Here is a 24,584-nt window from a genome sequence, read left to right on the forward strand (position 1 = left end):
GAAAAACACATTTTTTAAAACCCTCTCTCTTCCTTGTCCAAATTATTATCACTACAGTCTTGCTGGGCAAACCCCATTTCATTCCTGGACACCATGAAAGGATTTAAACAGGACTAAGAATAAATAAAGACAATGATGATAGTTAGGGGATGCAAGTTGAGTCCTTAGCCTTTGGAAAAGATACCCAGAGGAGAAAATGATGACTTTCTTCAAGTGCCTAACAATTTGTTCTCCGTTCTCTCAGAGTGCATGTTATGGAATAATGGGAACTGAATAATGCTCCCTTTCCAGAAGAAATGGGTCAGTCATCTGTCAGGAATGCTTTATAATGCTATACTGTGCAAATAAGCCTTGATGCATTTATGGGCTTAACACAAAAGGCTAAAAAAGATACACGAAACAGGATATATAACATTAGGAAATAAATAGAAACAGACATCTATTTACTGTCCAAGTGGAATATTTGGGTTAATGCTCTTATTATTGTTTGATTTGCATTTCATCCTCAATGTTTTGAATATCTTAAATAATATACAACATGTTAGATTAAAGGTAAAAATGCCAAATAATTGGGAGTTTTCTAACTATTACGGGATTTTTGAAATAGCTAGGCAATTTTTCTAGATGACTTTCTCTTTTATACTTATGAAGGAGGAGGGCAATAATATTGGTGTGGGAAAGCATTTGAGGGCACTTTAAGGTTTAATGTAATGGTCATGCTCTTCCTTATACTTCTTTTATAATAGTAATGTTATATAATATAATATAAGACATTGACAGACAATTGAGAAAACTCAGGTTTTTAAAGAGTACAAATATTGTACTTAATTACACAGTGACTACTTGGAATTTAACAAATTCAGAACAAAGTTTTTTTTTCATGTTCTGATAATAGCAAAAAATAAGATGGAGAAATGCCGCGTTTTCAGATATAAAGGAATGGATTTCAGAGATGAGTGACTTAATGGCAGTCATTTGAAAGAATGATAAATGAGTAATAATGGTGGTGGACTTTATTTAACTTGAGATTTGCTTAAGGCAAAAACTGTCCAAATATTATAATTCCAGGAAATCTTGGACATCTCTTGCTGACAAAGTAGGACACAAAGGATCACATATCCTGGATCTGATTCAGAGAGAAGACTTTTTAGAGTTGGGAAAGGGCATCAGGTAATGGCAGAGTGCTTGATTTTACAGGAAATTAAAGGTGAGCTAATCAAACATCTACTTTGAATTAAAAAAAACATTTTAAACAAATGAATGTCACAGCAAGTGGCAGTTCTTAGCTAACTAGCTTAAACAAAATTAAGCAAGGTCAGGCTTGGTTAGTATTTAGTGGGAGAACAGCGGAAATCCAGGGGCTGTAATCTACCTTGCACAATAAACCATATCTAAAGCGGACTGTGACTATATTCTTGCCAAGAAAACTATATAGACACAGTAATCATAACATATTGTTTCAAGAAGTGAAAGAAGGAAGTCAGCTGACTAAGTTGAAAGGCTGAAAATCAATCCAGATCCATACTGGAGATGAAAACAGGAACTTGTGAACTAAGAAGAATGTCTGAAATTAAAGAATTACAGCAATTACAGAGCTTGTATTGGGAAATGAAATGCACAAAATTTCCTAAGGTTCCTGAGAGATGCTAACAGCAACAAAAACGGCCAATTTTGACACTTCAAAGAAAATTTGGAAAAAAAACAAACAGTGTACCAGTAGCTCAGTGAAGATGTCAAATAGCAAAGAATTAAAAAGAAAAGTCAGAACTACTCTACTTCTATTTTCATTTCATCTTATCTGATAAGAGGTTATATTTTCCTTCAGGCAATTGTGAATTGTAGGTCACAGAAGTAGGATTTTTGTTGGAGTTTGACAGAAACAGTTCCTAGAAAATGGATGAAGTGTTTAATGCTGCATTTGTCTTCGCTAAATGCTATTTTCAGCCAATTCCTCAAGAGCATTTTGAAAGATTGCCTTCCACGTATTAGCTACTCCACCCAGGTTTTTGTTGTTGGCAATTCTGATTAGCAGATCTGTCTGCAAATGTTAGATGAGTAATATGTAGTTCCCCAGATTTTATTATTCTCTTTTTTTGAAGATGGGAAAGGTTGCCCTCTTCCAGTTATCTTGACTCTTCATTCATTTTCCAGGACTATTATTTTTCTCATGCTCAAGGCTTATCAAGTCCACTGTCAATTATTCCTTTTTTTTCTGCACCATGAGGACAATGATTCTGCAAAGAACACTTACAACCATATTACTATGATCTTTGAAGGTCTGAGGAAGGAGTTCAAGAATCTGGAAGCTCAAGTGATGGAAACAGGAAACTTTTCAGGCAGGCAGATTACATAATCAGTATTCTAACACATGTAGAATTCTGTTTTGGGGTCCACTTTAATGTCTTATTTTCAGCCATTTTACAGTATTTTTGGCAGTGCAAATTTGCCCACATGTTCCTTCAATGTCCTTTCTAATACAACTTGAACTCTACTTACAATGAAGCTCTACCTGTTCTAAGGATTATTTTATTTGCTTTGTTTGCTATTGCTTTCTGCAGGAAAATAATTGTCTTAATTTTAGGATTTTATTATTATGTAAGCATTTTTATGCTTTTATGCTGTTTTATGTTTTTTTTAATCACATGATGACTATAAAGTTATACACGAGAATAAAGGGGAAAAAAAGAAGAATATAGGTGAATAACTGAGTATGTCAGTGGGAGAGATTTGGTTTCTGTGATCATGGTTTGCACTACCTGACATGAAATGGGTTCCATCTCAGAAGGACTTGTAATGTTTGGCCAAAATATGGCAAGCTTGATTAGCAGGACATGCTGAATTGTGTACAACCTAGAGATGGAAATCCTACAATAAGGACTTATGCACTGGAGAAGGAAGAGGATATGTTGTTACAATGGGTCTTATTAAACATTCAGTGAAAAATCAGAAACAACACTGGCTCATAAAATGCATGACATGCATAGACACGATAGGATGATTCCCATGATTAAAATATTGCAAGTGAAAAATATTACTTATTTAAAAATAAAAAGGGAAGGAATAGGCTGAGTGCAGTCAAAAATATATTTTGGAAAATCTCAAAAGTATTTTAATAAAGTCAGAGCAAGATAAATAGGATTACATAGCAGGAGAAGATGGTTTTTTTTAAAAAAGTATATACTAAAAACAAAATTGCAAGCAATTCCAATTAGGAAAAATAGGAAAGACAGCATAAGAAGTCAATGTAGCTGCATAAAAATTTACTGAAGATCTGAAGGTAAAAAAGGACACAGATGGGAGATAGAAAGATCAGCAAGGAAGGATACATATACATAAGCTACAGAGATAGTATCAGAAAAACTACTCTCACATGAAGTGAAGTTGGTACAGGATGCAAAACAGAACAGAAACTATTTAATTATGTGAATAAAAAAGAAGACAAAATCGTAGTATTCCAGCTGTTTAATGAAGATGACAAAATGCTAAAATGCAACAAGGACAGAGCTACCCAGCTTGTATTTTGGCTCTGTGTTCTCCAAAGTGGGGGCATATATTCCACCAGACAACTGTGAAGAGGAACATGAAGGGGCAGAAATTAAACTTGAAATTGACAGAAAATTGTCAAGGAATTCTTTGAATGAGGGATAGGTGTATTGCTTTCTAGAGTACAGAAGGACTTTGCTGATGGTCTGGCTGATCCTTAATGTCTGATCTTCGAAAATCCCAGAGATTGGATGAGATGCCAGATGACTGGAGAAGAGCAATTGCAGTCCCTCTCGTCAAAAAGGAGAAAAAGCAGAATCCAGCAGCACAGAGCTACAGTCTATCTGACACTGTAGCTGGGAGAATTTTAGAGAAGACCATAAAGAGACTGATTGAGAATAACACAGCTTGATGTTAGCACAGTAATTACCAAAGGTCAACATGGATTTGTCAAGAAGAATTCCTTATTTTCTGAATGGAAAATTTCCTTAGGGATTCAGTAGACATTAAATATGTTAATTTCAGGAAATCTGATTAGGAAGCTAGTTAAGTATGGATTGGATAGCATGTCTATTACATGGATCCACAGCTGGCTTGAAAAATCATACTCAAATAGTGTTCATCAGTGGTTCCTCATCAAATTGGAGAGAGGTATCAAGTGGGTGCCACAAGGATCAATCCTGGGTCCTCTACTCGTCAACAGTTTCATTAATGACTTGAATGAAGAGATGGAGGAATGCTTATCAAATTTGCAGTTGACACAAAACTGGGTGAGATAAATAATACCCTAGAAGACAGAAATAAAATTCAACATTGATAGGTTAGACAATCTAGCTTGAATATCTAGAATGAAATGTAATAGAACATGCAAAGTTCTATACTTAGGAAAAAGAAATAGAATATAATAGGTATAGGAAGAGGATACTTGTAGAAGATGACCTATGTATTTTCCTCCAACTCAGTTCTATAATTCTGTGAAAATAGTAATCAAGTAAAAAGTTTATTCTGTATACATATGGGAAGTTTAGTTTTCAGAATGTGAGATTAGAATCTGTGTTCTTTTAAAGATAACTTTCAACATTTAATTCTGCAAAAGTAATAATCAAAATACTAAAACTTTAATATATTTTCCTACATTACTGGAAAAAAAGCTATTACTATTTTAAAAGATGGTATATTGATAATTTACAGGTGAAACTCAAAAAATTAGAATATCGTGCAAAAGTTTATTTCAGTAATGGAACTTAAAAGGTGAAACTAATATATGAGATAGACTCATTACATCCAAAGCAAGATAGTTCAAGCCGTGATTTGTCATAATTGAGATGATTATGGTTTACAGCTCATGAAAACTCCAAATCCACAATCTCAGAAAACTAGAATATTATGAAAAGGTTCAATATTCTAGGCTCAAAGTGTCCCACTCTAATCAGCTAATTAAGCCATAACACCTGCAAAGGGTTCCTGAGCCTTTAAATAGTCTCTCGGTCTGGTTCAGTAGGAATCACAATCATGGGAAAGATTGCTGACCTGACAGTTGTGCAGAAAACCATTATTGATGCCCTCCATAAGGAGGGAAAGCCTCAAAAGGTAATTGCAAAAGAAGTTGGATGTTCCCAAAGTGCTGTATCAAAGCACATTAATAGAAAGTTATGTGGAAGGGGAAAGTGTGGAAGAAAAAGGTGCACAAGCAGCAGGGATGACCGCAGCCTGGAGAGGATTGTCAGGAAAAGGCCATTCAAAAGTGTTGGGGACTTTCACAAGGAGTGGACTGAAGCTGGAGTCAGTGCATCAAGAGCCACCACACACAGACGGATCCTGGACATGGGCTTCAAATGCCGTATTCCTCTTGTCAAGCCGCTCCTGAACAACAAACAACGTCAGAAGCGTCTTACCTGGGCTAAAGAAAAACAGAACTGATCTGTTGCTCAGTGGTCCAAAGTCCTCTTTTCTGATGAGAGCAACTTTTGCATCTCATTTGGAAACCAAGGACCCAGAGTCTGGAGGAAGAATGGAGAGGCACACACTGCAAGATGCTTGAAGTCCAGTGTGAAGTCTGTGTTGATTTGGGGAGCCATGTCATCTGCTGGTGTTGGTCCACTTTGCTTCATTAAGTCCAGGGTCAACGCAGCCATCTACCAGGAGATTTTGGAGCACTTCATGCTTCCTTCCACAGACGAGCTTTATGGGGATGCTGACTTCATTTTCCAGCAGGACTTGGCACCTGCCCACACTGCCAAAAGCACCAAAACCTGATTCAATGACCGTGGGATTACTGTGCTTGATTGGCCAGCAAACTCGCCTGACCTGAACCCCATAGAGAATTTATGGGGCATTGCCAAGGGAAAGATGAGAGACATGAGACCAAACTGCAGAAGAGCTGAAGGCCGCTATTGAAGCATCCTGGTCTTCCATAACACCTCAGCAGTGCCACAGGCTGATAGCTTCCATGCCACGCCGCATTGAGGCAGTAATTGCTGCAAAAGTACTGAGTACATATGCATGCTCATACTTTTCAGAGGTCCGATATTGTTCTATGTACAATCCTTGTTTTATTGATTGCATGTAATATTCTAATTTTCTGAGATTGTGGATTTGGGGTTTTCATGAGTTGTAAGTCATAATCATTTCAATTATGACAAATCACGACTTGAATTATCTTGCTTTGCATGTAATGAGTCTATCTCATATATTAGTTTCACCTTTTAAGTTAAATTACTGAAATAAATGAACTTTTGCACGATATTCTAATTTTTCGAGTTTCACCTGTATACCCAGACATTTGCAATACTGAATCTTATATATTTTGTAATCCTGTTTGCTGTATATTTAGTGTTAGATTCTTATTTCAGACATGGAAATACCCATTCAACCAGTCTTTAATGCTCATCACAGGTATGAAATCAGAGTATGAGTCTGGAAAATACCATAAAGAAAACTGTACAAATTCAGCCCTATGAAGAGAAGACTGAGGGAGATACAGTAGAAACTCAAAATGGGGAAACTCACAAAGAGGAGAAAGAGTTCCCACAGGAAATCACTTCCTCCATTTCTCTCCAAAATAATAACAGTGGTCCATCATGTTGTATTATGTTATGCGGATCAAGACCATAAGGGACAGGAGTGATGCTCAATCACAAAATCTCTTACAAGATTTCTAAATTTGTAATAATCTGAAATCGAACCCAAAAGGGGCACAGTCCAAAGACTGTGAACTGACATCCACTGTCAGAACTAAAAAAAAAAAAAAAAAAACAGATAGTAAAGAAGGTAGCAAAAGGAGTTTTGACAATGATGCAATAGAAAGATTTGTAGATAGAAACAGAGATTCCTTGACAAAAGGCATGTGGGCCTCTTTTTATTCTTCTGAGTCAATGGAGGGCTATTTCTTTCCATTTTATTTTTTATTTTTTATTTTATTTTTTATTTCAACAGGATGTGGAATCAGTTGGAAACATTAGTAATTATGCATCTTTCACTCATATGTCTGAAACTATAGAAGGTAGCTAAGGCACCAGAAATAGATCTGACAGCTATTCTATGGGTGGGAACAAAAACCGTAGACAAATCCCCAAGGTTTGGATGAGTAGCTAAAAACATCTTTCTCAAGTGGGCACCCAAAGGTAAGATTATAGGACGTTTTCATACATTCTGGCAGGATGGGAAACTATATGCTATCATCTAAGACAAAGAACACAATGACAGTGCCATGCGTGGTAGCTTGCTCTCACATTTCTGAGCATTCAGATGCTTTTTGCCATAAGTCAAAAGTCAGAGGTATTTTATATAAGAAAAGGAAAATAAACACGAGGAAAATAAATTGGAAAAGTAACTTTTTTTTTGCATTTTCACAAGAGGAAGGCAGAGAAAGTCCTAAGAACATTATTGCTGTGGCCGTAAAACCACTATTGCCACCCAAAAAAATCTGAGGGAATTGTGGGAAGTGGCTCCAGTCAATTTTTTCCTCAGCAACCTAACATTTCTTATGATGCATCTGTGCAAGAGCATGGTCTATATGTATGATGCATAAAGACTAAGAACAAGGATTTTAAAAGCCATCAAATATATACACAGCACTTAAACTTATCTCTTGCTATTGTTGCCAATATTGTTTTGCCATTTGCATTTTACAAGTATTTTTCACTTCACATAGAATAAGTCATCAGATAGTCAGAGATGGATAAAAATACTCATATATGTTATAGTCACAATTACAAGGGCCTACATCTCTTAGAATATTTAGAATCTCTTAGAATAGTGAACAGGAATTTTAACCCAATCTTGATATTTCTGTGTGTCACAAAAATAGAAGGCAGAATGCCAAACCACTATTACATTTTTAGTTTGACATAATAGCCAAAAGTAAAGAAATGTTAAGTTTGCATTTATAGTCAGAGATAGGGTAGGTGCAGTTGTGGCTGGTGCTCAGTTGGGCTAGTAGGGCAGGGTGACAAGTGTCAGAAAGAGCCAGGGAATTCACAAGCAAAGCCAAATGCTTCTGTCTTGCAAAACTCACAGAGAAAGGTATTTTCAGAAATTCCCTACTATGTTTATTGTGTGCGGTTTGAACAACACGAAAGGGATATTCTTCCATTCCCAGGCTCACTGCTGTAGTCCCAGCAGCTGTCATTCCACACTCTTGGTTCCTCCTTTCCACCAGAGCAGCTATCATGCCATTCCTCTCCTCAGGAAGCTTCCATGTTACATTATTGGCAGCTTTTCTTTCCTAAATGTAGTCAGTCTCTGTGATCCACCCCTTTAACCCAGGTGGGCCCACAAGAAAAAGTATCTATCTGGTCTTGCTCTTCTTCTGAGCAGCCATCAAGCAAAGATAGAATGATCCAACAGCACTTCTCATTTCCAACCTGGAAACAGCTGCCACTACTTCAATTCTAATACATGCAGTATTTATTTTGATAGCCTCAGCCGTGTGAACTGATATGGTACTCTATTCCTCCCACTGGTTCCAACAGACCAGCCAGTGTTGTAGTTCCAAAACTCTGTAAGAAACTTGCCTGCAACTCCTGTTCACACATATTTTAATGTTGTAAGCCACCCAGAGTTGCCTTCTAGCAGGATGGGTAGCAAACAAATTTAACAAACGAACAAACAAACAGGCTCTAATTTCTGCATGAAGGGAACAAGTATGGTGGTGCCCTCTTCTCCCTTCGCTTAGTTAGTAGCCTCTTTTGGAGAGACATTTCGGTCTCAAGGAAATTCCCCCTGTACCAAAGCAGAGTCAGAGGTTAATCCAGCGGCTGTTTTCTTTCTATTTATTGGGCTAGAGGAATTTGGGGAAGGAGCTTTATCTTGCTGTGCATTCCTAATCACTAGGACCATGCAAAGCTTTGTCACTTGCTCATGCTTTGAACAAGCCATTCCTTTGAAAGCACTTGGCCAAATAGCATGGTAGCAATATGCAGTCAATGCATTGATTTTCTTGTCCTTCCTGTTCTGTGTTGTTCAGCAATTCCTGCAAGAGCCCTCTCATGACAGTTGAGGCTTTGTGTCATATGAAGTACCTCCTTGAAGCAGATTGTGTTGCCATAACAAGGAGAATCACAGAGTCTTGTTCAGGCAAGCCCAAGCCACTTCTCATGAGTTTACAAATTACCCTCCTCGTAATTGTTCTGAAGTTTTAAAAAGAATCATGCAGACTGCAACATAATTGTCCCTGTGAAAGCTAAATTGTTGAAACACCAAACATACTTTTATTATCCAAATGATTCTGATTCAAGCCACATAGCACAGGATAGTTGGGGGGGATTTATATTATATAAAAGCAATATAAGATGGAAAATAATATTTCAAACCAAACAAAATTGAGATAAAATCACCCAAATCATCTATTTATAGCACAAAAAGCTGATGTTACTCAATGCAGAGGAAAGCAGAGCTGATAAACTGTAGTACCCGAGTTAAGGATCAGGAAATTATAGGCTGAGCTCTTACCTCTGCAAAGTCACCGGGATATTTCTTCTATCCCGACCCCAATACCCCAACTGTAATGCAAGGAAGATGCAGACTTGTTTTGTGGGTTCTTTGAGGGGGCTCAATCAATGGAAAATTTGGATTATACAAAGGAAGCCCCATATACATTTAACTAGGTTCTGTATAAGTTTGAATAATTCATTTAACTTCCTCATGAAGCAGCTGTGTCTCAATAGATTACAATTTTAGAATAAGAAGCAAAGGGTAGGCTATTTGGATCAAAAACTAAACCTAACTTTCAAAAGATAGTCATGTTAGTCCAGTAGGGCATGGAAATTTCTACACTTCAGAAAGACTTTTCTTATGGCCAACCCAAATCCTACAACTGGAAAATAGTTAATTTATTTTTTACTTCTGAAGCAAAAGAACCAGAATTCACTTTATTCTTTCCTCTATGACCATAGCAACCTTCCATCATTTTTGTTGTAATTCCACGCCAATACACTTTCTATTTCCCCTCTTATTCACACATAACTTTCATTCATCCGTCTGTATTCTTTCGGTACCACTCACATTCCTATACAACTGTCTCTGTGCTAAAAAATTTATATAATCATAAACCCACAACATATAATGATTTAAGCATAGTGTATGCACAAACCAAATAATAATTTTCATTTTACAATAAAGATCGAATATAAAATCAGATTGTCAAATAGATTGTCAGCAGCTGGCTAGATGATGAGGGGAGCAGCAAATGAAAAACTCACTAAAATAAGTGACAGAGAGAATTCAGGGAGTAGGTATCTTCTGGGTAAGGAAAAAGAGACAACATTGATGAAGAAAAATAGGTAAGGAAGGAAATAGAGAAGATGATTATACATTGCAGACAATTTTCCATATCTCGGGCTTCGCAGAGACTAGAAAAACAAGAGGTCTTCAGGTGAATGTGCCTGAAGTTTGCTCTCTGCTCCCCATCAGTAGGATTGTATTTTGAAAGAATCTCCCTCTTTGCCATAAATGAGGGTGAACAGGTACCCAAATACTTAGAATGATTAATTTACCTGGTTCTAGGCTTTCTTTAGGACAACAAGGTTTCTAAAAGCCACTTAAAACCCCAAGCAGAGAGCCAAGATTGTGACTGCTCCTAACCAAATTCCATCCCACACCCTGCCCCTGCTCTCTGTTTCTTCTGCATATTACCAACTTATGGATCTGCCACAGAACTGGATATTGTATAGTCTTTACCATTATAAACTTATGTCTACTACATGGAGGTTTGGGCCATAGAAAAATAACCGATCTTGGAAACAGATAAAATCACCTAGCCTTGCAGTTCTCCAATCTCTACAATTTGTTCTGTGACTTTTAATCTTAGTGGTGTCTTTATGCATATTTTAACTGTTTTAATTGTCTCTGGGATTTTGTAAGTCACCTAATATTTGATGAAGTGGGTGGCCCTAAAAATTGAAAGATCTTGAAATGACTCAAGAGGAAGGCAATAACTGAAACATGTTAAAAATTTAAAAATGGTAGTTTAAAGCTAAAAAGAAACCCCACATCTGGATTAGAAATCTATAAGCCCCTGCATTTTATCTGTTTTTACAGAGGACAGCTAGATAGTTACAGGATATCATAGCACTTACAACATTTAAGCCTAAAAAGTACGTGTGTCTTCCTTGCTCTATATTCTCAAGATCAGAAGCTGCTGCAGGTTCTCTTCTGCTGTTTGTCTGCTTCCTAAATGTGGCATCTTTTCCTCATACATGCTGCCAAATAATCTACTTGAAAACAGTGAGCTGGGAGAAAGGCAACTAGGGCCTCCAGCAAGACAAGTCAAGATGAGAGTGTTGATGATCCATGGCTTACAAGCGGTTGGTCTGCATCCAGGGAGAAAGCTTTTTAAAAGGCAGTAATTAATATTGCCATCAATATTTATACTTTAAAAAATTACTCTTTGAATTTATTTTTTATTATATTTGGAAACATAAATTATCTAAAGGAATCCCTGCACTTTAACATGAACATTTAGTACAGTATCTTCTTTTAAGCGGAAGTGTTTTTCTCTTAGCGCTGCTGTAGGAATAATTACTTCAAATATTATTTCTCACCTGAAGGGGGCAGATTACATTTTAAGTGAGATTGAAAGAGGCTAATGGGGAAGCAGATATAGTTTTGATGTCGTGGGTGTGTCTAGCAAGATGAGTGGGAGAAAATTGAAACTTCTTTTCAACCTTATGGGCAGAGCTGCAACCAAGCAGTAAGATATTTGGCCAAAAAGAAAAAAAAAGAGGGGGAGGGAGTTTGTAATATTTTAAAGTGAGATATTTCTTTTAAACAGTAATGGTTCTTCAGAGTTTCTCAATAGTTAATTCCCGCCCCCACCCCCCAAAAAAAACCATTGCCCTGAAAATTCAGATAGATAATATGTTTTCTCTTATGGGAACAGACCTATTGCAAAAGGTCAGGTGGTGATTGAGAAAGTGTTAGTTACGTTCCTCCTGTTCTGGTTATATTTATAAGGAAAGAGAAAGTGATAATATAAATAATAAACCTGCAGTGATTAAGGTGTTAGGGAGGGAGAATCATAATTAGATTGGCCATTGTTGAGAATTTTGGGAAGAATAAAACTTTAGATATGTGGAGGATACTGAGGCTGGGGAAGACTGACACAGTTGAGGGAAGCTAGGGAAATAAAATATTAATTTCAGTTAATGAATTTATGGAAAAAAGATTCTCACTTAGGTGTCTCTATATTGGGAGGCCAGCTACAGTAGACCAGCTACTCTAGATGATCAGAAATGGATTTAGAAACAAAGCTAAATGTCCCAAGAGCATGTACTGTAGATGGCTCAGAATTTAAGTAATAAAAAAAAATTGGTTAGCTAAGTGAAAAGGTGGCAGGGCAGAGATGGTGAATGCGAAGTAATTCTAAACACAGACACCTTCCTAATTCACTTGAGGTTAAGGCTACTTTCATTGTCTACAAGCAGCTGAGTCCTGGTCTCGTCTGTGTGGTGGTGCTGAGAACAATCTTTCAAATCTCATTGTGCTATACCTCATTTGCTTTTTAAGCTCATTTAAATTAGGAAGGTGTCTTAGCATCTTCTGCAAACTTTTGCTTGTTTTTTTTCCTTGTGGTTTTTTAAAGATCTCATTCATCTCCATCAAAGTCTTTTTTCTTATTATTGCAATATCTTGAACTTGAAGAACAATTTTTAACAAATGTACAATAATGGCGATTAGAAGTTCATGGCAGAATAAGTTAACAAAGGAAGTTAGTTTCTATTTGGTCTCAGTCTTTTCCAATAAGGTAGCTTCTTATGGTCCACTAGGTGATTATAAAGAGCAAAATGAAGGGCTGTAGTTTGAGGTTAATACACATATAACAAAGAACACTTGCTAACTTCAAATGAGTTTTAGTCTAGAGGATGAATTATATCCTAACATATAGAAGACAGTGACCATGTTGTCCATTATCTTTCAAAAACATTGGACAACAGGTGAAAAGCCAAATGACTGAAAGAGGGCAAGCATTGCTTGTTCTCCAGAAGAACGTGGGGAATTACAGGTGAGAGTATGGCATCTACCTGGGACAATTCTAGATCAGAGTATCTTGCAATGATATAAACCCTTTGGAAGCAATGCAGTGATTATCAGCATGGAATGGGAATCACTGGCTTTATGAAAAAGATCACAGAATTTCAATTATAATTATAGTATAACATTGAAGTACAAAAGGCAAACATGGGCTGTATCAAGGAAAATAAGGTTTCTGAATCACAGGACTATTATTTCCTGTATCTACTAAGCTCTTCTTAAGATTTTAATAGTGTTCTGGGAACCATGCTTAAGAAAAGTTGAGAAAAAAAACACAGAACAATGTCACAGAAGGACAATCAGGAAAGTCATTGGAAGGAATGAAAAATATTTGGAAGAACTGTACAAGATATGGTAGTATCTCAAACATGAAATAGAATTATGGTAACCTCATTTTTTTTCTGGCTGTATTTTTAAGTTAGAGACCCATCTGTCCTCCGTTACAGCTATTGAAGCTTGTACAGCATGAGTAAAAATGCCATTATTTTCATGGCTGTAGTTCTCATGCCCCCAGAAGGGTAGAGGAAACCATTCAGAAAACTGCCATTACTTACAATTCCCCTGGAAGACTAACACCCGTCATCTTGCATCATTCTTGGGATTTTCAGAGGGGGGGAAAAAAGGCAATGCAAAGTGACATTGAAAGACACTGTTTTGCCTTCCTCCCCAATGGCTGTTTCTCTGTAGCCAAAATCTGATTGGGGATTTCAGATCTGTTTTTCAGCACTACTTTTACCCTCATTCTCCCATACAAACATACACTTACCCTCATTGCTGCTCCAATTAACATTCCCAGAAATTTTTGGAGAAAGTTGTTTTCTAAAGCTAGTGATCACACAGTGTGTTTTTTTGTGTGTGTGTGTGTGTGTGAGAGAGAGAGAGAGAGAGTGAGAGAGAGAACATTCCCCAAGAGGAATATTCTGGCATGTCTTTTAATGGAGTTCAGAACATTGGTGTCTTTGATTTTGGAAAGCTTTAATTTTAGATCCAATGTTGAGGCTGGCTGAAAACATCTTCATTACATTACTACATGTAGGTGATATTCATATGAATTTTCCCACTGACCTCTGAAAGACTCAGGAAGGCTAGGCTGGGGAAATGGCATAACTTCACATTATGCAGCAAGTTTTCTCCATCATGGAACCTTCTCTTGGACTTCAGAGTTTAGCAGGATCTACCAACACCTTTCATGGGTGGCCGTTAAGTTTGACAATATTTGTTACTGCAATAGCAGTAACATTAAGAAGACAGATATCTTTACCTGTCTGACCTCAAAACTATTCTGCCTCACTGCTGCTACTCCTTCTGCAACTGACTTTCAACAACATTTAATATCCATGTTAAAGAACTGAGAGAAAGTTAAAAGAAATATTTTCTATTAATGAAATACAGTGCACAATGAATCTTTTCTTCTGTGGTAACATTTTAATTCAAGGGAACAAGATGCTACATGTTGTAAAGCATTGCTGTTTAGATTCTTCATAATTACAAAGGTCATATGTATTTGAAAAGTCCATAATTACCTCTGTTAAGTGACGCTGAACTGTTTATATCACCAGTGATGAAGGAGGATTCTGATTGCTTTCGAACAGTGTCATTCCACATCCTGCGAATTCGGCTCTGCAGAAGCACAAGAAGAAGGGGCAGAAGATGAATATCAAGCAGAGGATCCATAGGAAACAACGACCTGCTTCTTTCTGTGTCTGTGGAGATGGCTTGTGGCAGTGCAGGAAGTAAGCAAGGTGTTTTGATTTTCTCTCTGAAATTGTTCTTTCTGGGCAAAGAGCTCCCCCTTCATTTCCTAGGGCAAGGGTGGACAATATGCAGCTTACATGAACGCCCTCCAGAGATGCCCACAGTGGGTCAAGTTGAAAGTCTTGGACCTTTTTTTTTTCTGACTTGGGGAAACCAAGTGCATTAAATCTTTCAGAAGCTCATGCACTTATAAGACCACCTAACACCTACCCTGGAACAAGGGGGGGGGGTCGCTTGTTCCTTTTCAAGAATGTTTTGGGGTAAAACATGTATGTTAAAGTTCAAGACAATTTCCACTTCTTAGAATTCACCAAAAACTCAAAAAAAGCTTATTGTCTTCAGCCCCCTCACTCTATAACAACACAAATTCACAAACCTTTCTTTTTTGTCCCTTAAACAAGATAAAAAGTAACAAAGTGGACTTCAAGTCAGAAAGTTACCCAAAACTATGCTAAAATGTGAATAAATTCATCTAAACCAGGATTTTTTCCCCCCCAAATTGGAAACTTGCAAGCAGTACAAGTGCCAGTTCAGTAAAGGAGTTAAAATGTTGTCTTTAGTTTTACCCTTAGCCACAGAAAATTCCTGGCTGAGTTAATGCTGACCCTTTTCTCTTAGTCCAACCGCACAAGTCATTGTTGTGGGAAAAGATACGAGGAGGAGATATGCTACTTACGGTACCCTGAGCTCTTGAATAAAAATCAGTAGGTAAATAAAAACAAAAGTGTTTCCCACTCAGTTAATGTAATGAAAACATAATACTCATTCTACCTCTCCAACATTCAGACTGTCACTAGGAAAGTAAGTGATATTGTTGAATGCAAGTATCTGAGATAACTGCTCAGATAAATGTAGAATAATTGTTTATAAATTGATATATAAATTGAAATGTATGTTCAATTCCCAAGTCTAGAAATGTAATGAGGAGAAGAAATGTGGCATGCCTGATGCTTTATGTTTAAAATATTCTGAGAAAAAATTAATGCAGTAATTTGGATTATATTTTTCACTAGTTACATTAATATTTCATTTGCAATGAGTTTCAGCATTTTCCATAAACCTTTTTGGCACTAAATTCTGTTAATGAAATATAATGTATACATACATGTACAGCAAACAATTTCAGAAGAATAAAATATTAATTCTCAAACTGAACTCAAAAGACAACTTAATTTTGGCACTTTTATGCCACCCTTCAAAGAAAGGTAAGATGTATATCTGGTAAAAAACCTGATTTAAATTTAAATTTAATTTAAGTTTAAATTCCAGCTTTCTTCTAAAGTATTTAGATTTTATGTGTTCTAGTCTTTAAAAAATAAAGGGAAATACGTTCACAAAGAAATCACAAGTAGCCTGAAGACAAGCACCCCCACATAAAAGTGTTCAACCACCTCCCTGCCCCAAAGCCTGGGAGAGCAGCCACATTGAGATCCTGAAAATTTTCAGGGTGGGGTCATCTGGATCTCAATGTGTGTGTGGTGTGTGTGAGAGAGATGTGTGTGTGTGTGAGAGAGAGAGAGAGAAGGAGGGAGGGAGGGGGCAGGGAGGAGGGGGGAGAGATAGAGAGATTTTTCTAGAAGACAGGTGTCACCAGAACAAAAACATGTTTCCAAGGTCCTACAAGATTTCACAGTTTAATCAACAGGACCCAAAACATGTCCACTCTGCCAGAACTCGTTGGACAGATAAAACAATTGGAGGCATGCTGTCCTGGTCTTATGCCAGGAAGGGCTCTATAGATGATGCCTGACACCTTGGATTGCACTGCCAATTGACAGTTTATTTTGTGTAGCAATGGGTTGACGGTGGCCTAATGAAACCTGCCACCATTGCCTGTGCTGTTGCATTCTTGCTAACTGTAGCTTTCAGATAATCTTCGAAGGTAGCCCCCATGTAGTAATTATAGCCCCCATTATAGCAATCCTTTCATTAGTAACTAAGACGTGAAGGATCTCTCAGGCCAGGAAAGGGCACAACTGCTACATAAGAAGTATGTGCACAAAAGCCTTCTTGGCCTTTGCTATCATCTGTTTGGTAAGTATGAGCTGGGAGTATAAGAGTCATTTGGTTGAGCTTTGTGGTTATAGAAATAAATAAATAGATAAATAGATAGATAGGTAGATAGATAGGAAGGAAGGAAGGAAGGAAGGAAGGAAGGAAGGAAGGAAGGAAGGAAGGAAGGAAGGAAGGAAGGAAGGAGGAAGGAAGGAAGGAAGGAAGGAAGGAAGGAAGGAAGAAAGAATGAAAGAAAGAAAGAAAGAAAGAAAGAAAGAAAGAAAGAAAGAAAGAAAGAAAGAAAGAAAGAAAGAAAGAAAAACAACCCTTGGTAATCCATCATGCTTGGATGACTACATGCAACCATCCACAATAAAAAATGGAAGATCCCAAGACCCAGAGCCCAGCTATTTGCAGTCACTCATTCTTGTTAGGACTGAGCCTCAGTCTCAATCCTACATCCAGACCACATCCAGACCTGGGTAGCTTTCAGAATTTGGGACAAGACCTTGGTCGTATCACTTGGATGGCCTCAGCCCAAGATGCATAATTGTTTTATCATCACTTTAGTGATATTAACAAACCTCAAGCCAGTCACAGAGAGTCACTACCCACACCAGTCACTAACCACATCATCAAGAAGCACAACTAACGCTGTCTCCATTGGCTTAAAACCCATCTGAAATGAGTGCGCTCATATTCAATCTAGACTGGGCAGATAATAATAGCGAATATTGATAGATCTATCTGTCAATATCTCAGCATCCACATTTATCAAGGAATGAGAATTAGAACAGGATAGACTTATAGGAGAACCATTTTTAAAAAATGGTTAAGATGCAATAAAATAAAAGAAATTAAGATTTTTTTGAACCAATCAATTGGAAATCCACCACTTTAGGAGCTGTTTCCAATTTAATAGATTTAATATTGAAATTTATCTATGCAAATTCCATTTCTATGGAAATTTCTCTACTGTTTCTAATTTTGATGACAAAAATGATGAAAACTGCAACTGTCATAGCATATGTTCAGCATATTCAGACTACTGCACAGCATATGTAAGTAAGTAAGGGGAGAGTTTGATTAAGCACATAGTTTCATTATGTCCTTTCCTGCCCCTCCCCCCACAGATAACAATAGCTCTTTGTTGGCTTACTGGTTTTTAAAAATACTTTTAAAAACAGGCTTTTAAATGAATATTTTTAATTTTGGTTTTAATTAACTGGCTTTCATTCCGAGATTAAATTCATTCCGAATTTAAATTTAAAAATATTGTTCATGCACAATAACATCAGCATGACTGTGGCTGATTATTGTTATATACAATTTAGTAAAATATCTGTCAAAAGTGCTTATTTATTAGTTTTGCAAGAATAAAATATAGTTATACTATATTTTATTTTTATACTATATTTTATAGTATATATATATATTATATATATATAATAGTTTTGCAAGAATAAAATATAGAAATAATGTTTCTAATTATAATCTCTACATATAGTTTTTTTGTCTTTTTGTATTAGGAATCAATAGTAGTATAATTTTAGTAATTCAGAAGTGTGGAAATAAAGGGTTATTACAGGTAAAAAATTGATTCAAATCTGCCATATGTCTGTCTATCTGTCTGCCTCTATCTATTATTACCTAGAGGTAAAATGTTACTATGGTACTCCAACACAAAGCTTGTTTTTCCTCTGCAGAAATTTCAAACCAAACTAAGAACCTAGTTATTCAGCGCTACAGAAACCTGGAAAGTTGTGAAATAGTTATGATGTTATGATAAAAAAATAGCATGCAATAAATAAAACATTAGAGGTTCCTTCTTCTTGGCAGATGCCTGTAAGGCAGGACATAAAAATATATTAATTTTAGAGAAATAATGATACAAGTTTTATAGATAGTGAAATATGTGGTATTAGCAAGAGAAAGAACAAGGAAGTGTGAAACGCTAAAACCACAAGGATCATCTGTCGGTCACAAAGTCATATTTGCCAAGGTATCTTGTCTCGTTTGTAACAAAACCACAAGCTAGGGAGTTTAGTAAGATGGGTTTGTGACATCCAGCCATCCTAGCCTAGCAAGAGGGGAGAGGGAAAGCTGTGTTTCAAGTAACCAATGAATGGCTGTGACAAGTTATATTTCTGTGTTTTGCCCCTTCTGAAGAAGTATATAGGCATGTCCTGTTCTATAAGAAAGTTGTTCAGAAGTGACTCTCACTAAAATACTGTGAACTTGTTTGCGCAAATAAAACCAACTTATTTTTGGATTCCAAGGTCTGGGTCTCGTAATTTCCTTTCAACACCTGGGCCTTAAAAATCCTCAATACTCTGCTACAGTGCGATCTAGAAAAATCATGTTAAGATTCATTCATACCCTACTTGATCTTCTTTCTCTCACAAGCATACTTCAAGATTTTTGTTTTCAAATTTTGACAAAGGTCTGTCAAAACTGAAGCAAGGAAACGGATAGAACACAAAGAACACCTGTGAACAGGTAATATTTCATTATATATTATTTTTTTATATACGGGCTCTAGATGACTTCGCCTAACCTCCCAAATCTGCAAACAAAATGGCAACAAAAAGATAAGGTTCCAAAAGTAACCATTTTTGCCTGCAAATTCTGGTTAAGTTCTAATTTTGCTGCATATCACTCAGCATGAACTTGCTCCCACTTGTGAAATTTTGGGTCGAAAATCCTTTCACAAGATACTAAATTATGTTAAGGCTATGAATAACATTAGCACTTTTTGACTGTTTTATCTGTTCTTAGCATTTTTTAAAAGAACACTTACTTTTTATATATTTATTATTATTGGTTATTCTGTATTTTAACAATAAGGAACTTAACTAATGAACAATTAATTAAGATTAACAAACAATCTGGCTAAGAAACATTACAAAACCAATCACATTTGCAGGAGTGCAAATTACTCAGATAAAGGCATTGGAAAATTTAAAAGAAAAAGAATGATGCTTGAAGAATATCAATATTGAAGGCAGCTTTGGTTTTCCTTAGGGCCACTGAAAGCATCTTTTCCAAGGTCCCCCCAGCCCCCCAATCAGTCTCCCTGCTATTTGCTGGTCAGCCAGCAGATCAAATCTTTAACAAGTGAGAACCATGTGGAAGCAATGCCCTTCAAAGTATCCTGAGCTGTTAGGATTGCATGTGTTCCAACCAACACTTTAAACCTTGTTCAGAAATCTTCTATAAATCAGTGGAGAACCAGTGTTCAAATATGACACCATGTCATAGAAGTCCATTCAATGCCAAAGCAACAAAATGTGCATTCTGACATAGTACTGTGACACAATACTGTCATGACATCAAGTGCATGTACATAATCTGTGCTGCTTTGTTGCAGTGTTCTCTCTCCCTCTCCCCCCCACACCCCCTCACACACTCCGGAGATGCTCATGTGCTGTTTCCTAAATAAAGGTAAAGAAAGAAAACTCCTTATGCATTTCAATGCAAAAGTACATTTGCAACCCCCCTCCAAATAATTCTTGAATCTGTTTGTGTACTTTACCAACTAAAAACTGAAATGTTGAACGATCAACACCAGAGAGTGGAGAGACGAGTCTCTGGTGTGGTGCCCAGGGACACAAGTTGACCCACCAATTCCATCTGTAAAGCAGCTAGCATGAAGCATTTCTCAGCACTCTATACCGAGATTCTTGTGGGGGAAGTCTGACCAGGGTTTCAGTGTACCCTTCCCCTTTCTGCAATCGGAAGGTTATATAAAGGAAGAGCCCCTGTTTGCAGGAAAAGAGAGAAGACCAAGCCAAAAAGAAAGTGGCAGACAAATACTTGCTAAACAGCAGAAGGTAAGAGTTATAGGTCCATTTTGGGGATAGGGACAGAAAGGCAAGGGAAGAAGGCAATTCCTATAAGCAGGCCTTTCATTATAAAAAGCTTTACACAAGTGAGTGTTCAATCTCGTTTGTTTTTAAACATTCTTCCTAAAGTTTAACCTACTCATGTATTGTATCCCTATGCTACTAGCCTTATCACTTATAATCCAAGATCCTAATTTATCTCTTAGCCAGTAACTAACATTTTATGCTGTGTTTTCTGTGCTATATACTTATTGCAAAGTATATTTTTTCACAGTGAAAACTTGCTTCAAGGTCACATAGTGTGGATGAGGTAGAATGAGCTATCTAGCATTTGGTCCTGCGGTCAGATAGGATTTGCTGGGTTTTCAGAGACTCTCTTCTGCTGCTTATAACTGCTCTGGGCCTGAAGCTGTACCCTTAGACCAGAGGTCCCCAAACTTGGCAACTTTAAGATTTGTGGATTTCAACTCCCAGAATTCTTCAGCCAGCATAGCTTGACAAGTTTGGGGACCCTTGCTTTAGATACTGTACATTCTTGAGTGGTTAGTCTTTGGGTTGCTCTTCAATGCTGGCACTGTGAGCTGGTGCACTACCAGTGACTAAACTTCTGTTAAAAGCTTGGGTCCTCTGATGTCCCTATAGACCACTGCTGCCATCATTCTGGCGTTACTCTCTCCCTTTCATGGCTGCTTCTGCTCTCTCCTAGCTCTTCAGGGCTTGAGTTTTCTTTCTTCGTTTATCTCATTTCCTTCCCAACAATAAAACCTATTCTGATGTATTAGAACCCCTTTTAAAGGACAAGCTCAAAATAGGAAAACTGCACCAGTGTTTTATCTTTTGTTTAATGTAATGTCACTATTTTAGTCTTTTCTGGAAGCACATTATAGGAGATGGACAAGTTAAGTCTGAGGCAGCAGTTGATAATGAATAACAGGAGCAAAGGAAGATTTGGTATTTATTGTGAAGCAAATTGGCAGAATAATGGAGAAGAATCTGAGATCAGCACCCTGAAAGGCACTGAAAAAGAATTCTGAGTAACTTCATGGGCATACTACAAAAAAGGGGCTACAGCATTGCAAGTTGGACTATAGAATAAAAAAAGGGAAGAAGTGTGTGTGTGGGGGGGGGTGGAATAAAGCACGGCTGTTCATAGAATTTCACTCACCAAGACACTAAAAACATTTTATTATGGCTAATCTGACCAGATCTGGTAGCAGTTGATACATTTTCATTCCTGCCCACCAAAATAAGCAAGACACATCAGAGCCATTCAATGCTCATCTACTGGTGAGGAATGTCGTTCCCCATTTTCTCTGTTTTATATTCATAAACAAATCCCTTCCCCACAAAAGAAAGTAAAATAAGTATCCCACCTTTCTATAACAGTGGCATATTTGGGGGATTGGATGGGATGAAACGGGCTCCAACTCAACCCTAATAAAGCAGAGTTGCTATGGGCTCTTGGATCCTGTGGAGACAAGGATTTTCCATCCTTAGTTGTGGATGGGGTTAGTGTAGACCCTGTGCACAATCTGGGGGTCTGGGGATCCGCTCTGGGGATCCAGGGATCTGCTCTGCATGGGGCTACCCCTGAAGAAGATTCAAAAACTTCAACTGATGCAGAATGTGGCCGCATGGCTAATAAAATGTGCCAGATATACAACACACACATAACATCACTTCTGCATGAGCTGCATTGATATGTTCCTGGGTGCAATTTAAGGTGGTGATTGTCACCCTTAAAGCTCTACATGAGTTGGGACTGAGTTACCCAAGGGGCCACCTGTTTTCAAGAATCTCTACCCGAATGTGGTATATTTACACATCTTTTTTTAGCCTGTCTTCTTTTTACTGGTTGCAGGGTGTGTTATGTGTGTGTGAAAAGTCCAGTCCTTTCTGATAATCTCTCACTTGGTTTAACCATTGATATACCTGTTGTACATTCAGATAGGAAATGGTGAACCAGCCAGGATTTATAGGAGCTTGCCCTTCTCATTGTATACAGAATGTTTATGGATACTGTGACCAGTGAACAGAAATATCTGTTTGAAAATATATGTGTGTGTTTGAAAATGTTACACAATGGAGCAGATGAGACAAGGAAGCTCAATTGCAAGCTGCAATCCATGCTGGGACAAGACAAAATGAAGCTGATGTGATCTGTTCAAGTCTCTCAATGAAGCATTTCTGCCTATGGTTAACAATTTGTGTGGAAGAACTCAAAGTCGTACCAATTTCTTTCTTTCTTTCTTTCTTTCTTTCTTTCTTTCTTTCTTTCTTTCTTTCTTTCTTTCTTTCTTTCTTTCTTTCTTTCTTTCTTTCTTTTTCATTCTTTATATTGCTTGACTGCTAGCGACTTTGAGTGGTTGACATTGAACAAGCACGAGGCAAAGCATGATAATTTCCAGAGGATTTTGGAGACATGACTGCCAGAGCAGTCTTTTGTACCTCTGTGGCTTTCATGATTTACATGCAATGATTTGCTTGTAGCTGTGATGAACAATTACAGTAACCTTGTTTTTAAGTAAATGCCTAAGCATATATAGATACCCATTACATGTCCTCCCCAAGACCAAAAGACAACTTTGCAATCACACGAAGGAAAAGCTTTATGACCCTCAGAATAAGAGTACCAGGACTAAGGGAAAACCAGTTACAGGGACTCATTGTTAACTGTATCTTGCTTATTCCTGTCCACATATCCTTCGAAGGATTTGTTAATATTTCTAGAAATAAGTTATATAGCAAACAAGATAACTGCATATCATCAAAAGTGCTATGATGTGGCCCTCAAAGAGAAATGAGGGATCTGTGCCTAGGCATGCATGAAAAAAAAAAGGGACCCCTGGCCAAAATGAGTTTTCATTTTGAGCTTTTCAAAGTTCTGAACAAGTCATAATGACAATTCTTTTAAGACTGTACTTTTGTAACATCTTCTATGTATTTTTTCTTGTTAGCCATGTTGAACACGTTGCTTCAAAAGTATCAAAATGCAATTAATAACAACAGCTAAGTATTTTTTTCTCAGAACACAGAATCTGGGGCAGAATCTGACATGAAGTGAAAATCTTCTATTTTTATAAACCCCCGTCAGCCCATTTTCCTATTGTGTAGATACTGTATAAGCAAACTGTATAAGGAAATTGCTAAAGAAACTTAGCTGAAAAGAACTATAACAATTATGACTGAAAAGTTAATTATTTGGGCAAAGTAACTACATTTTTTCAACTTAAGAAATACTTTTTACCTGTGATCCTGTGGAGTACCGTCCAGGAGTTCGTGACCCAGAAGTTTTTCCTGAGCCGATGGAGTTCTCTGTACTTTTCCCACTACAACAATGTGTACGCAGGCATTTCCCATATTCTTTACGTACCTAACAAATTAAATTGTGATATTTATTAGCAGGAAATCCATTCTTCAATTTTGAAAATGATTTTGTATGTGCATGTATTGGGAAAATGATTCAACTATAATTGTTTCTGGACTGCTACTGTCATATTTTAAAATATATAGTATTTGCTATGAAGGTGTTCAATTAAAAATCCAGACTTTTTGAGGAGTAATAAAATTAGATATTTTGGAGGTACAAAAAGAAAGTTTATCTATCTAATTCAGAAATTTCCATTTTCCTCTGCCAATATGCCCTACATCTTTGCATGTATGGTTCATTCATTCATATAATCACCTTTCAACATAGATAAGTACAAGATGATTGAATTTTTTAAACTTTACAATATAAACCAGGAAACTTAAGAGGACAAAAAAACCAAACCCCTCCATAAAGCAGAGCAAGTCCATCTAAAACTTCTTCAATATGAAGTAGAATAGAAACATATATCTTATCCATGGCTACATAGATCAGAAGAAATATAATCGGTATTGGGGTCACATGTATTTCTTGCCAACTCTATTCCATTTAATTTCTCAGCTAATTATTATTTGTAATTTAGCCACTAAAATGCAGATACTTTTATA

At 37.0% G+C, this 24,584-nt stretch overlaps 1 protein-coding gene and 1 long non-coding RNA gene across 29 annotated transcripts in view; one reads left to right on the plus strand and one right to left on the minus strand.

Moving 5' to 3' along the window:
* Positions 1–24,584, plus strand: part of LOC148132379 (uncharacterized) — a 531,004-nt gene that overhangs the window by 231,671 nt on the left and 274,749 nt on the right. The gene's annotated exons all lie outside the window — the stretch shown is intronic.
* Positions 1–24,584, minus strand: part of ADGRL3 (adhesion G protein-coupled receptor L3) — a 573,686-nt gene that overhangs the window by 62,181 nt on the left and 486,921 nt on the right. For 27 of the 28 annotated variants that reach the window (XM_087957273.1, XM_087957271.1, XM_087957269.1 and 24 more), the window contains 2 exons: positions 23,857–23,982; positions 14,538–14,634 (listed from right to left, as the gene is read on the minus strand). In XM_087957273.1, coding sequence (XP_087813399.1) covers positions 14,538–14,634; positions 23,857–23,982 — 223 coding nt within the window. Of the gene's footprint in view, positions 1–3,447; positions 4,271–14,537; positions 14,635–23,856; positions 23,983–24,584 lie in introns of those variants that run through there. The other variant, XM_087957274.1, reaches the window with a different exon arrangement.

The sequence above is a fragment of the Notechis scutatus genome, chromosome 2, assembly GCF_049901735.1.
Source record: "Notechis scutatus isolate UNSWTSFEM ecotype Mainland chromosome 2, rNotScu1.2, whole genome shotgun sequence".
Classification (NCBI taxonomy): Eukaryota; Metazoa; Chordata; class Lepidosauria; order Squamata; family Elapidae; genus Notechis; species Notechis scutatus.